The sequence below is a fragment of the Phascolarctos cinereus genome, unplaced genomic scaffold, assembly GCF_003287225.1.
Source record: "Phascolarctos cinereus isolate Bilbo 61053 unplaced genomic scaffold, phaCin_HiC Scaffold_7;HRSCAF=346, whole genome shotgun sequence".
NCBI classification, from domain to species: domain Eukaryota; kingdom Metazoa; phylum Chordata; class Mammalia; order Diprotodontia; family Phascolarctidae; genus Phascolarctos; species Phascolarctos cinereus.
The window spans coordinates 92,593,110-92,609,472 of NW_027556180.1; the positions used below are offsets into that span (position 1 = coordinate 92,593,110).

Here is a 16,363-nt window from a genome sequence, read left to right on the forward strand (position 1 = left end):
TTTTTACTATGATCCCATGCAAAATCCATATAGAAGTTAAGCCTACAAATTTGGCTTCATGGGCAGAATACTCTAACAAGACTATTTTATTTTACTACAACAAACAATGAAAAGTTATTAAATTATTCCCAAAGGGTTAAACATGGGATAAGCTTTATTAAGACCTCAAAAAGAAAGTTACATAATGCTAGGAATGGTATGATAGAATCTGTTTTTGATGACTTAAGTGTGGTCCTTTCCAGAAAAAAAAGACAATTCAACCTCTAATAAGTTAAAAGTAAGACAGAGGATTGTATGTTAAAGACTAAGAGGATTGAAATATAATCCTCTTTGATGTCTTAAAATGATTATGGTCAATTACATAAAATTATTTCACAAAATTTAGAAAAGACCTATTGGATGACCTGATCTTAATTTCATAAGTGGCAATTTTCATAAAACTAACATACTTGCATTGCCCAAAATTGTTTCTCTCACTATCTACATTTTTAAAATGCTTCTTCCCCCCCCAAAAAAATGGATTATTCCTTAAACTTACATTAAAAATAACAAATGGAAAAACAAATTAAAATCAAAAGAAAGGCTGCAAGCATCCAGACTTCTAGAACAAATGATTACAAGAAGGCATAAATCTCAAAGCCTTCAAATTCTGAGGATTACTCATCACATGATTCTCAAAGTTACAAACAGTACAATACTCACTAGAAAAGAATCAGTGAGCAAAACAGGTTATATATTTTTAATACTTAAAAATTCTACCATTTATAACATGCAGAGGTGTGTATCAAAGTATCCAAAAATTTTTACCAATATTTATAAACTGTGACAATAAATTTCCACATATTATTATGACAAAATTGGGAACAGAATACTATAAAAAATTAAAAATTAAGAGCTCATTAAAAGGGCTAAAAAGTTTAAGGCAAAAGGAAACAAAGGAGTGGGGAAAAAAACACTAAGACACAGATTTAGGCCTAGAAAATTAAGAGTTCTAAATCTGAATGACATTTTTTTACAATAATATTTTATTTTTTCCCCAATTACACATAAAGATAATTTTTAATATACATTTTAAAAATTTTTTGAGTTCCTAATTTTCTCCCTCCCTCCCCTCTTCCTAAGATGATAAGCAATTTGATATAGGTTATACACATGCAATCAAGCAAAACATACTTCCATAAAAGAAAGCACAGACCCAAAGAAAAAAAATAAATAAATAAAAGTGAAAAATAGTATGCTTCAATCTGCATTTACTCTACCAGTTCTTTCTCTAGAGGTAGACAGCATTTTCCTTTCCTTTCCTTAGACAGCATGAGTCCTTTGGAATTGTCTTAGATCACTGCATTGCTAAGAATAACTAAGTCCTGAATACGATTATTGGTCACAAGTACACCTGCATTTTTCCAAATGGACTATGTATAGTTCATCATTATTTTAATATATCAAGAGGATTATCCATTAACTATATTTTAGGTGGCTAGATACAATTGTATCTAGTTACTCATACATAATTCTCAATTATGCTATTTTATAAATATGCTATACATTTTAAAATCAAATAACAGCTACAAAAATATCACAAATTTAATAAACTATGGTATTTTATTTACCTTTATATAATTATTAAACTAAATATTACAGGATGGCAGTTTCTAAATTTATGTGGCAACAACACATGGGATCAAATTTTTTCCCTCTTTTATTCTTTGAGATCACATATTAATAGTTTAATATATACCATTAATATGTTCAAAATTCTAAAAATCATACAAGAAGCTCAATAAATAAAAACAAATATTTTTCCAAAGAAGTTGGCAGGTACATCCATAGATAGCATTCTAACATACTCTCAGACTGCTTTACCATAAAAAGCCAAATTGCATAGTCAGAGAATGCAAATATTAAACAAAATAACAAAATAGTGATCAAATTTTTTACTGAAAACAAATTTTTGGTAGAAGTATTACAATAACACAAACTTTCCTATTCATTGTTCCCTAAACTTGACATGCCATCTCTCATCATATGCCTTTGTGCAAGTTCTAGTACATTCCTACAATGTATTCTTTCTTCATCTCTGCTTCTTAGAATCCTCCAACCTCTTTCAAGACTCAACTCAGTCTGATATTTATAAGAATAACAGTCACTCCCCAATTGATAAATGGACAAAGAATATGAAGAAACAGTTTCAAAGGAAGAAACAGTTTCAAAGGAAGAAATTTCAAAGTAGCATATGAAAAATTATCTAATTCACTAATAGCGCATAATTCACTAATAGCGCAATACAATTTTAAAGTACTCTGAAGTACCACCTCACATCCATCAGACTATCAAAGTTAACAAAAAAGGAATGGCAAATAATGATGGGGCTGTGGGAAAACAAGCACATTAATGTGTTACTGATTGAATTATAAACTAGTCTAGCCGTTCTGGAAAGCAATTTGGAGCTACGCCCAAAGAGCTATTAAATTGTGAATGCTCATTAATACCTAAGTTATACCCCAAAGAGATGAAAGAAAGAGGAAAAGGACCTACATTTATAACAGCACATTTCATGGAGGCAAAGAATTAGAAACTGAGGGGATACTCATCAGTTGGGAATGGATAAACAAATTATGGTATATGAATGTGACGGAAGACTATATTGAGAAATGATGAAGGTCATGAAAAATCTGGGAAGACTTGTATGAACAGATGCAAAGTGAAGTGAGCAGAATCCAGGGAAAAATACTACAATAACAATGTTGTAAAGACAAACACCTTTTAAAAGATTAAGGAAATCTGATCAATACAATGAAAAATCACCATTCCTGAAGACTCATGATCAAACATTCTATCCACTTCCAGATAAGAAAGATGATAGACTCAAAGTGATGCTTATGGCACTTTTTTTGGACATGGATAATGCAAGAATTTGTTTTGATGCAAATTTGTACATATTTTTAACAGCTTCTGTTTTTCTTGCTTTCTCTATGGGAGGAGGGCAAAGTGGGAAGAAGAGAATTCAAAACTGAAAATAAAATAAAATTGGATTAAAAAAATGATTAATTCAGGTGCCACCTCCTAGGTGAAGCCTTCACTGATGTCCCCAGTAGATCTCTTGATCCAAAAATTACTTAGCTTTACATTTACCCCGCCAGCTATGTAAGCTCCTTGAGGGCAAGGAATATTGTTTTTGTCTTTATAGCATCTTGGCACATAGTGGGCATTTAATAATTATTTGTTGAACTGATTGTCTTTTAAATCAAAATGATGCTTTTTCAATTTTCTTCACTATTACTTAGTCCTATTACTACAGATCAATTACTACTTTATTCTGGAATCAGATCAAAAGATACCTAAATCTCAGGGCTTTATTTTTTTAAAGTTTAGATTTCCTAAGAACTCACTGATGAATATCTATCTGAAGATCCTTATATAATGACAGAAAAATTAATTTCTATCACATCACAATTATACCTAGCTACATGTATATAATTTTGCTATCATTTTACACTGAAATCTGACAAACATCTAAATCTTTCTCATTACTCAAAAACACTACTGGATTCATTCTGTATGAGAAGAATGATATGAGCTTCAAAATCAACTGACTTCTCTATCCACACCTTATGTACCAAAATGACTTAAATTCTGAACATTTTTCAAACAGATTTATAACTCATTTCAAACCTAGTATCATTAATAACCTCATTTTATCATCACCTCAATTACTTATTTCCATCTTTATACTATCAGACTTTGATGAAATGCTGAATTATCCTTCCCATTTCTGTCTTCAAATCCTGGTTTTAGGATCAATCCCTCTTTTAACTATCCCATAACGAGCTAAAAGTCACTTATTCATTATAATATAAATATATATGATCAATAGTAATATTCTTTCTTTTTAAAAGGCAAAAGAAATTGTTAAATCTTTCATTTACTTTATTTCAAATTTGTTTCTCAACAATTTTTACCCCTTTTCACAGAAATAAATCTCTGATCTGCTAATGCACTGAGTTTCTACAGGTTATACTTCATTTTTTTGCAATTCACACTAATTTTTCATGAATGATAAAAAGCCCTACTTTTTATTAAAAAAAAATTCTCTGGCAGGTCATGCACTTACACACTACTGATCTATGTATCTTCAGCCAAATGTAAAATTATGTGTATATGTTTACGGAGAGGGAATTATTATTAACAACTCACATTTATATAATATCTTCAGTGTTTGCAAAGCTCTTTTCTCATACCACTTCTGAAGCCAGTCAATCCAAGAATTATTATCTCTATTTTACAGCTGAAGAAAATTGTGACTTGCCTACAACCACATAGCTAAGAAACTTCTAAAGTAGGTTTTAGGTCCAATTCTCCTGACTTTAAGCCCAGGATTCTTAACTACTATACCAAAAAGTTATAAATTGCTCCCATTTAAAGATCTGAAATAAGTAAAGTCTAGAATTACCATTTTACTCTCTGCTGATAATATATATTATTGTATTAATGTAAAAAATAGCTATACATGTATACACACACACACACACACACACACACACACACGTAATTCTCCATTATTTCTAAAAATTTCTCCTGGTTTTACAAAAAGGGGGGGGGATTATTTTAATCAAATATATAATTGCCTGGAGAAAAAAAACCGTTGGTAGAAATTTAGCAACATATGTAGAACCATTATTCACTGAACTCAATAAAATGGTAGCTGAAACATTAGGATCAAACCAAATATGTACTATGATGGTTTTAATAGAGGGAATATAAACTACATACGTATAACCCACTTTCACTAGTCAATTTCATGGTAAATTGAATTTCATCATCTTATTTGAAGAACTCAAACAAAAACCGCCACAATTAAGAGGCTTCATTTTTAAAGACAAAAATTTTTTCATTTACTTTGCCTGTATAACTTCTGTGGTAGGATAAATTCTTTAAGGTTCAAAGGAGAAACAATAACCTATACTTATCAATCAAATCTAAAAGCAAGCCTAATTCCAAAATACTAATAAATACAAACTTATAAATACTTATGATGGAAAGATGCTAGATTAAAAGATGAAAAAGTTAGTTAACTTTTCCTTGACAGTTCTATTATAACACCTGCCTCATCAACTAACATATTTTTTAAAAGGCTGTCATTTCAGAAAGAATTCAAGTTTGAGGAAGGTAATAAATAGAAGACAGAATAATAGAATGCGAACATAAATTTTCTACCAATACAAAATTTAGATTCAATTTACCTTTTCACACACACATAAAAAGAAAAGCAAATCATTCTATGATATACCTTTGATATTAAGGTCAAGCTAAAAATCTAACTTAATTTTTAATAATCCTCTAGGATTTTTTTCATCTAAACCTGTCATTTAATTGATGTAGGAAAAGTTCTTCTGCCAATGTATGTTAGCACTGATAAAACCTATCCACTATTCAAGTGTAATACTTGGTTGGCAAAGTGACCACACACAAACACACATTCTCTCTCTCTCTCTCACTAAACCCCTCTCTCTCTCACTCACCCACATGTCCCTATTATAATTCCAGCAGCATGTACAACAAATATAAATGAGGCATAAGCTGGAACTAAAAATACAATAAAATAGTGGAAAAATTAATGCTGAAAGATTTTAATCAAAATCATATTAATAATGTCTCAAACTATAAACTCACTAGAATTAGTGTGCACATACAAGAGAGGATATAGCTTTTTAAATCTTACATACCCTCAGAAGCCCCTTTATTTTACAGGAGATTGACAATTACTTTCCTTTTTAAATATACTAATATTTATATTATATATAATATATGTTATATATACACACACACACACATATATATATACATAAGAATAAAAATTAGATGAACCAACACATTACAAGAGGAAACTGTTACACTACAAATTTGTATAAGTTACCAGGAAATAGTTTCCATAATAATTTTAATTAAGTTAGTATAAAAAGCGAATAAATATCAAATTTTACCTTTTCTGTATTGTAATACAAAGATTTCAAAGTGGTAAACAAGGGTGGGCAGCCTTTACTGAAGTTAACCCTCAGGTACTTATCCATTAACTCTCTAAATTTTTCACCTAGAAACAAAAGTGTATTTCATTAAACTTTGATTGTTGTGAACAATTCTTAAAATGATCAGTGTTTAGGTTTTAATAATGCAAATAAAATTCTCAAAAATTGCAACAAAAAAGAAAAAGGGGGAAAAAAAGAATTTTAGGATCATATCTGTTACTATTAAAAAGAATGGCAGTTTCTTTCACTTATCATCAGTATCAGCTATCTTTAATTTTTTTTCCTGCATCAAAACATCAACAACTTATCTTCAAGCAGTACTTCAAAAATTTTTTTTTCACTTAAGAAAGGCTCATAATTCAGCTACAACCCTTTCTGACTATAAATACAATACTAAGTATAAACTATGTCCTACAATTTGTAATTCAGGAACCCTATAAACAAGGGGGAAAATAGTATTATGTCATTGAAGAGAATCCAAAAAGCATATAACTCAATGTTAACTATAATCAAAACTATATTCCATAAGCATAAGGAAAAGCTGTAATTATCAAAAAAAATCTCCTTTATACTAAACAGTATTTATTACCACTATCCAAAATTAAAATGTATGATTCACTTTAAACAGTAACTGTAAAAATCTACTAAACATAGAACCCTAAAGACTACATGAAGAAATTCTAAGAAAAAAAATATGGTCTAGTGGAAATGACATTGGTTTTGGCATCAAAGGGCAAAGATGCAAATTCTGTCTCTGCTACTTAGTAGTTCCTGTACATTCTTATCAAAATCCCTTTGATTTTCTAGGGCTTATTATCCACATCTATGAAATGAGGTAATCCTTTGGCAACATTACCTATGAAAGAAGAGCTTCAAAATGAAGATGCATTAAATTTCACAAATAACTGAACGGAAAAAGTAGCTAGTTTGGAGAGTTGATGAAATAAACATATCTACATCTATATCAGAAGATAAAATATTTTTTAAAATTCATTTAATGTTAATCTCCCATATATAACCAACAATGCTAATTTTAGTTAACACAAAGCCTTCCCCAATTTCCCCAATACTTAGTGCTCTTCCACCTCTCAAATTAACCCAAATTATATGTATTCATGTACTTGTGTCATGCTTCCTCATTGTCAGTAGAATGTAAGCTCCTAGAGGGCAGTGAGAGTTTTATTTTTGTTATTGCATCCTAAGGCCTAGCACAGTACCTTAAATATTGTAGGGATTGGAATAAATTTTCACAACCAAAATGTCTGTTAAACAGAATGCAAAAAGCACTTACTTTAACTATCCAAAATTTCACTCTGAATTTCAATTTTCACCTTGCCTCCTTGAAAGCTCAAATGCTACCATGCTCAAATACCTCCATGTACAAATGCCTCCTTAAACTAAATGATAATAAGGTGCAAAAGCAAAAGTCAACAATATTGTGTAGTAGCCAAATCAAGAATCTATATTTCTCCAGTCAAAATGGAAAAGACTAGTTATTAAGTTTCTTAAAGGTTCTGCTTTCCATAAATGCTTTCCTCCATTAATTAATATACCATTCACCCTTTTACTGGACCAGTCCTCCTTTGTTGTTTTTTCATGACTCTTCACTCAAATCATAAAGCTTGGTTGATGAGATATTACTTAGAATTCCTAAATCAACTCTCAATTATTCACAATAACAAGGAACAAAAATAAAAATGTTATTTTAACATCTGCAACTAAATTTTATCATATTTACTAACAACTTAAAATAATATTTTTCTCCCTATATCTCTTTTTATTTACTTGACCACTTTTTACCACTAAGAGGTTAAATGCCCAAATGCAGTTAAGAGAGGAACTGCAATGGCAAAGATCCTGGCTGATCAAACTTTGTATCAAAAGATGACTAAATACTTTCCCCAACATTGGTTTGGACACTTTAAAGATTCTTTGTTTAATTGTCTAATCTCTATTTTTATATAAATGGCATATCTAATAAAAGCAAGTATTCTCTCACCTTAAATAAATAAAACTAATTCTCAACATTATAATGACAAAGAGACTTGTAATGACATTTGATAAATTAAAATGAAAGACACTATGAGTTTGCTGCCATAAATTTGTAGTCAGTCAGAGTCCACTAATCGGTTAAGGTCAGTTTCTTTTTTTCCATAAAAATGATTCACATGTCCTTGATGAAAACATAGGTCACTACATTATGAAATGGAGCATGAAGATATAAGCTATAGTAAAACTGGAGAAAGAAACCAAATAACCTCTCCTCTTTACATTATAAAATTATAATCAAAGAGGATATACTCACCACCACCCAATCCATCCCCTAAAAACATTCTTGTTTTGCCATTTAATCTAAACCTCATTACCAGTCATACTCCCAATTGTTTCAAGTGTATTTGCACATATCAGTACATTAGAAGGTATCTATATTTACTCAAGGCATAAACTTATTAAATAATGCCTTTCTATGAGAATGACAGAAAATAAACCTCACCTCGGTAGTCAAGCATTTCATTTCACAGCTATTAACAGGGTTTTACTTGTTACTGAATTAATACTTATAAGCATGCCACAAAGAAAAACTTTTTAGAAAGACAAACTATGTCCTTCAGTCTTTTTTCATCTAATACTTTGGAGTTTTTTATATTATTTTGTTTAGGTAATAAAGTCCACTGAATTCATTACATGCTTCTTTGGAATCCTTGTATCACAAAACATAGTATTTTGTACCAATGGTTCACTTTAATATTGTATACTCAAAGCGTCAGGACTTTGCTCAAGAGACTGGGAAATTTCACTGAGGAAATTATTCTCTAAAAGAAATACCAAAAGATGACAAATAATTTTTTTAAAAATCAGACGATTTTTATCCACATAAAATTCTGTCCCATAAAGTTAACAGTCATATTAGGATTCCATTTTGAAACTCTTTTGCTCAGGATTATTCATACTACATAATGTAAATGTGGAAGGAAAAGATTCCTAGGACTTTTGCTGTGCAAATTTCTTGAATACATCCTACCTGCAATCTCTTTATTCTTAGAGAAAGACCTTCTTCAAAACTTTCTTCACACACCCTCCCCCATCTTGTTAAATGAAATAAGACATTTCTACTACAATTTTCATTCATTTTCCCTTTTTGAGGTTTTAAGAACAGGGGAGTATTTCTTTCTTCAGCTCCCATAAATTGGTCCACTATCAGGCCACTACCTGTACACAATCTTCCCTCTCCCACTTCTATGCCCTTGTACAAGTGGTCCTCACCTCCGGAAAGCATTTCCTTCTGACCTCTGCTTAGCTGAAGATGCAGCTTCCTTCCAAGTCCAGTCCAACTACCACTTCCTATACAAGTCTTTTCCTGATCTCTCCCTCAACTTCCTGGTAATTAGCTCTCTTGAAACCACTTTGTATTACTCTAAAAATACTCTGTACTTGTTTACGTACATATTTTAATACTGCAGCAGAATGTAAGACTGAGTACACGTTTTTGTCTCTGAAATACCCAATGCCTCATAGTGCCTTCCTTGAACGCAGTGGATGTGTAATAAATGTTTTTAAATGAACCGTTGGTGGTTCTATGATGGCAAAATGATAAAAGCATATGGAAAGTTCATTGCTTTACACACAGGTATAACATATGATAAATCTAAGAGATGTAATAATAATGAAGATAATAGCTAACATTCATATAGCACTTACTACATGCCACATACTATGCTAAGCACTCTATAATTATTATCTCATGTGATCCTCACAACCACCTACCAGGTAGGTGCTATTATTATCCCCACTTTAAACATGAGGAAACTGAGGCAAAGAGAGGTGAAGTGACTTGCCCAGGATTTCAGAACTGATATGTGTCTGAGACCAGATTTGAACTCAGTTCTTCCTTCCTCCAGATTCAGTGCCCTATCTACAGCACCACTTTACCAAAAAGATTCTGGTATGTTCTCTAGAACATCTGTAAATACACCAGAGCCCCACCACCAAGCTGACTTTAAGATGCAAGCCACTGGACTTTTTCACCTCTCACATCTGACATTTTTCTTTTTTTTTTTAAGAGCTACTTTTCTTTAAATGTTCCTTCAGTGAGAAAACCTTACAAATAAGGTCCAAAACTGACCCACCTGACACTGACTTCAGCCTCAGCAGACAGTGTTATAGCAAGAGGCACATGGCATAGCAGATAAAGTGCTGGACCAGGAGTCCAGAAGACCATGGGCAAGACACAGCCACTCTGATACTCCGTTTCCTCATTTGTAAAATGGAGTTAGTAACTGTAGTACTTATCTCACAAAGCTGTAATACATTCTGACATTTAAGACATACATGAAAAGTGTTCTGAGGGGCAGCTAGGTGGCACAGTGGATAGAGCACTGGCCCTGGAGTCAGGAAGACCTGAGTTCAAATCTGACCTCAGATCAAACACTTGACACTTACTAGCTAGGTTACCCTGTGCAAGTCACTTAACCACAATTGCTTTTTTAAAAAAAGTGTTCTGCAAACTTTAAAGTGTTTATGTAAATGTCAGTTGTAATTATGCTGAAGTTTCAGTGCGTACTACATTTCACAGGAAGGCTGCCTCAAGTGTTCCTCTTAAAGCAGGTTTGTTAGATAGTTATGCCAAATAGAAGAATGATCCAATCCTAGATTATACCAATTTGGAACTTCAAATTTCACTGAGGTATCCAGATGATTAAAAATGGTCTAAAATTAATTAGAATATGTTTCTTTGCCAAAAGAAAAGGTACTTCAACGTATTTTAAAGTTCTAACCTCAGAACTCCATATCAAATGTATCCAGATTTTAGTATAGGACAAATCTGGGTGTCCTAGAAATACTCAAAAGGAAAAAAAGTGGGGGGAGGAAGTAGTGGGGAGAGGGAGAATGGCTCTTGTTTAAAAAAAAAAAAAGGCCAAATACTTGCCAGCCGTAAAGATACAAAAACATTTGACAATAAAACTTGGCACAGTGGATACAGCACTGAGGCTGGAGTCAGGGGTATCCTGAGTTCAAATCTGGGCTCAGACCAGACACTTGACACTTACTAGCTGTGTGACCCTGGGCAAGTCACTTAACCCCAATTGCCTCACAAAAAAAAAAAACCCTAAAACTCAGATGCTTCCAAAAAGAAATTTATATCCAGTAGACAAGCCAAGAAAATCTTAGTTACATTGTGTTAAAAATTAGCCCAGTTGGGCAATGAGTTTTTATTTTTCTTACCTAATAGAAAAACTAAAAACTATAAGCTCACATTTTTAAAATGAAGGAAAGAACTGTCAAGCCAACATAGATTCATTCAGAAACATACCCCTATGGAAAGATCTAAGTGGTTAATTTTATATTTGTTGCCAAATTGTTATCAAAGGAAATGGCAACCATTCAATAATGTATAAACTGGAGCCAACAGCTCACAACGTCACCAGACTTTATTGATAATAAAAATGGCTGACAAAAGAAGTTCCTGCCAATTAACATTCTTCATATCATAATGAATACCTACTTTTTTTTTTCTGAGGCAAGCGGGGTGAAGTGACTTGCCCAAGTATCTGAGGACGGATTGACCTCAGGTACTCCTGACTCCAAGGCTGGAGCTCTATCCACTGTACCACCTAGCTGCCCTTACACCTCCTATTTCTAGGCTGTATGGATACACAATTTTAAAAAGGAACACAGGTTCTTGGGAGCTCATAAAACCGGGAACATAATATGCAATTATGGTATCTTTATAACCTCCAGAGAAAATGAAATGATCTAAAAATCTCAAATCCAAGAATAAAATAAGGCATATCTTGTTTCACTCTTAAATAGGAAGTTGGTTTTTTTTAATTCAATTACAGAGAGACAGAGAGAGATGTAAATAAAGAAACAAATAAAGAAGAGTTTTTTAAAAGAATTTCAACCTTGGAATCCCAATCTCAAAGAACCAAATTTCTGCATATTTCTGAAGTTCTAAAGTGGAATGTATAACACTTGCTATAAAAATATAATAATGAAATTTCCCAAGAGAATTTGTATTTACCCCATTACAATGTGAGTCAGCTCCTTGAGGACAGAAAACATGTTTTTGTCTTTCTTTGTAACCTCAAATCTTGCATAGTGCCTGGCACATAGTAAGTACTCAAATAAACGCTTATTGACTGACCAAAAAATTATGGAGCTATCTAAGTCTGGAAAAAATCTTAAACGCAATCTTAAAAAAATCTTAACGCAATACACAGTAGGCAAGCACCTAGAGAGTAACATTCCACCTCTCTGGCATGAAATTTTATTGTTATACCTCTAAATTAAAATAAAACTATTTTAAGATACAAAATTAATGTTTTCCTTGATAGGGGCAGGGAAAATACAATTTCCAAACTTTACATAGGGTATAAAAATGCTTCCATCCTGGCTCTGCCCAGCTGGAAAAAAAAATCTTAAATCCTTTAAATTATGCCAATTTGGAAAATTGACAATAGTGATCTAAAAGATATTCAGATATTACCTGGGACAAAGTTTAAAGGTAATCTTCTGGGCAAAAGTGCTCTGGGGTGCCGCTTACTTATTTCTTCATAAATATGAAGCCTCTCTTCTAAGGTGCCTATTATTATAATAAACAACACATAAAGGTATGGTAAAAAAAAATACACATATAAAACATAAATAGCAGTTTTATATTTCTTAATTACAAAAAACTTCTAAAATTATGGCAAGACTGACTTTTTAAATTTTGTAGTGCCAAGATATTTCGAATACTACCAAAATAGCTTAATAAACAATACTTTAAAAACCTATAGCATTATGCCCAGGAAGAACAGCCTCTGCACAAAGCAAGGCCAATTTTATCTGAAACACAGATAATATATTCTGTTTTTACCTCGCTCTTTAATAGGTCCTCCGTTATCAGCAAAGTAATGATCCATTATAACATATAAATAATAATTAAGTAACAGGGATAATACATACTTCCACAAAATTAAATGGAAATAAATGAAAGCTAATGGGATGGCTTTATAGCATCAAAATTCCTAAATGTCATGAATGTATTTACATTTCATTTCAAAGGTGGACCACTGGAACTTTTGTACATCTAACATAAATACTAAGATGCACAAGTGACAGACTAGACATAGAGTTGCACTGGGTGCCACAAAGCCCTGGGTTTATCCTACCTCTGACATCCTAACTATGGAAGGACATCTTTCTTCCCCCAAGAATATGTTCTGGAGCTCCAATGCGGTTGGATTTTAAAACTGAGTTATTCAAATGAGTATAATTACTTTCAGATTATTAAAGATCTGGAGATACTTTGAAACATTAAGTACTCTAATTCTAAAAATTACATGAAGGTTATTGTTATTGCACAAAATGTGCTTCATATAGCTATGCTTTGTCTTATAAAATAGCAAAAATCTCTCTGATGTCACCCAGCTATGATTATATTCTAAAAAAGCTTACCCACTGGTTCCAGAGTAAAAGTCTTGTCACTTACTTAGAATTAGAATATTGTCAGGAATAAACCATTTCAGTGCTCTATTTGATATCACAAGTTGGAGCTCCAGAACTTACCACAAGAGAGAAAAAGTCCTAAGGACACTCAAAAAATAAAGTACTATGGTTATTTTTTGTAAATTAATGGAATTTAAAGTAATATAGGATCCTAATATATAAGTTAATTCATTTCATTTTCTAATTAGCCACAAAAAATACTATCTTCACTATTAATTACTGTATTAGTAACTAAGACTTTATGTTAACATTTCAGCAGTTTAAAAAACATTCAAGGGAATAAAGGTAAAAATAACTAACCTAAAATAGCTACAGACATATATTTTATCTCACTTTGATTGTTTCCATTCTACATCTAGAATCCTGAAGAACACTGAGGTAAAACAGGGACACAACCAAGCAGTTTTGTTATCATTTGTTAAGTTTGACATTTTTTTAAAAAAACTACATAAGAAATTCACTTTCATATACATCCCTCTTTTTTGTTCTCAGTATATTCAAATGTTCATATTTGTTGAAGTTAAAAAAAAGACAAGATCAAATCAATGTTCTAAATTCATCAATAATCTGATTAAGGACAAGAGTTAAAGGATATATTACAGACAGATGTCTCTGCTCACAGTAAATACTTTGTTCAAGAGAATTGCATAACTTTGGAAGTGGAATAGAAATGGTTAAACCACTAATCTGTAGTCAAAAGAACACACCCAACTCTGCTAACTGAAAAAAAAATATTAAATTTAGAGCATACTAACTAGGGCAAATAACTTTTCAGTAAGATCTTTCATATTACAAAAATTGTGACTTATTTCCCATGCTGTATTTCCAAAATATGAGAACTATATAGACAGGACCAATTTTTGTCACAATACCTACACATTTACCTGTGATAAGTTTTGTTTTAGAAATTTATATCTTTACTCCAGCAAGCATTTAATTTGAGAAGTATTAACTGAAGAAATTAAAGAAGGATAATCATGAAACTCTATAAGGCTTATCAAGTTTATATGATAAATTACACTAAATGTTTTTCTTCTGCACTCTACAAATAGAGGAAAAAATGTCCAATTTGACAGGGTTCAAAGAGATAAGTGTTAGGGTATTTTATCATTACTGTTATTATAAAATACAATATACTCCAAGTTTGCTAGGTCCTTAACTCTGTTTTAGTGGTAAATTTAATATAAGTAAAATTAAGTAAATTAACTACAAGACTAAAGACAATAAACCTCATTAGTTTTTAGCTACTAATTTAGAAATTCTGATAACAAATTATCTCTACCAAAGCTGAGAAAACTGCCTTTGATGAGAAAGTTAATAGAGAAACAAGATGGGAAGGGATAAGATAAAACTACCTCAAGAACCAAACTTAAGAAGTCACATTCATTGACATTTGAACAGTATGCTTAATGTATAAATTCATTAAAGCAATGAACTTAGCCTAATAACCTCTGACCATTTCTATGGCAACTAATTATAAGCAGAGTATAACCTTGAGCAAATCCTAACTTCTCTGGCTTTAAAACAAGGATAATATTTACAGAACCATTCCAGGGTTATTATATCAACAGATCTTTGTAAAATTGAAAGTGCTATAAATAATGACAGCTCTTGCTATTATTCTATGAACCGGAAACACATGTGACTACAATACTTTATAACCATCCTGCACTGATTTTTCATGAAAAAGTTATATCCTTACCATCAATTAGTAACATTTTAATGTATATAATGTTAATTCTCTCTAAAGCATTTAACATTTAAAATATTTCCTTAAAATTCAAGAATATTTAAATGTTTATTAACATGAATTTACAAAATAGAAAAAAAGCCTCAATATTAAAAATACCATTAAAATGTGTTGTTCTCTAGGGTCAAATAGTGGAGTTTTACAGATGATTCTTCAAAACAGTAACATTTTAAAAGCAGTTAAAATAAATTTATTACATACAAGGTTGCAGAGCTTTCTCTAAGCCTTCATAGTAATTCCAGTTTTCAGCATTTCGATCAATCAAGTCTTTGAATATTTCACCAGCTTCTTTCAATCTTCCCAATTTCAACAGCATTTCTCCTAAAATTAAGTTTGATATTTTTATGTGAACTAGTCAATTTGTACTACTTATCAACGACAATATATGGGGGAGGGGAGCAGGATATTCATGTATGTTTTCTTTCTGGGAATTTTATAGAAGACAACAGTTTCTATTATAAAGGACATAACAATTCACAGTTTGGCTTCCAAAAATCAAACTCCATTTTTACATAGCTCATCAAATGATTGCTTAGGTTCCAGAATTTCTATAACCATTTTGTATAATTTCACAGAAAACTGAGTTGGAAAAGAAACCTCAAAGGCCAACATGTACCTGAACAATAATTCCCTCTACAACATACTTACTGTACGTAACAAATGGTCATAAAGTGTTCTTAAAGACATCTAGCAGAGTTGTGGGGGAGAACCTAATACCTCCTGAGGGAGCCCCCTCACTTTAAAAAAACCTGTAGTAAATTTATTTTAAAACTAAAACTAAAATTAAATTACTTAATTTAATGTTACTCCTTAAAAAAAAAGAAAAACCAAGGTTGGGAATCTAGACAAATATTTTTTCTATGATTTGAGATACGATTTTAGGGGTCAAACTACATCTTAAACTCAATTCTCTTGTGACATACCAGAAAAGCAGTCATAAAGAATCACGAAAAAAAAATTGAAAGTTTCACGTAAGGCAGATTTTTGGCCCAGGGCAAAAACAAAATGCTGAGAATTTTTACCTCAATTTGAGCTGACAGGAGCCACAATTTTTATTTAGTTAGTATTTTTTTTTTTCCAATTACATGTAAAGACAATT

The 16,363-nt window shown here is 31.6% G+C and overlaps 1 protein-coding gene across 1 annotated transcript in view; it reads right to left on the bottom strand.

Annotated features, from left to right (window-relative positions):
• The window catches only part of NAA16 (N-alpha-acetyltransferase 16, NatA auxiliary subunit), an 83,087-nt gene that overhangs the window by 42,500 nt on the left and 24,224 nt on the right, over window positions 1-16,363 (bottom strand). The window contains 3 exon segments of the mRNA XM_020977026.2: window positions 5,982-6,088; window positions 12,511-12,606; window positions 15,466-15,585. Coding sequence (XP_020832685.1) covers window positions 5,982-6,088; window positions 12,511-12,606; window positions 15,466-15,585 — 323 coding nt within the window.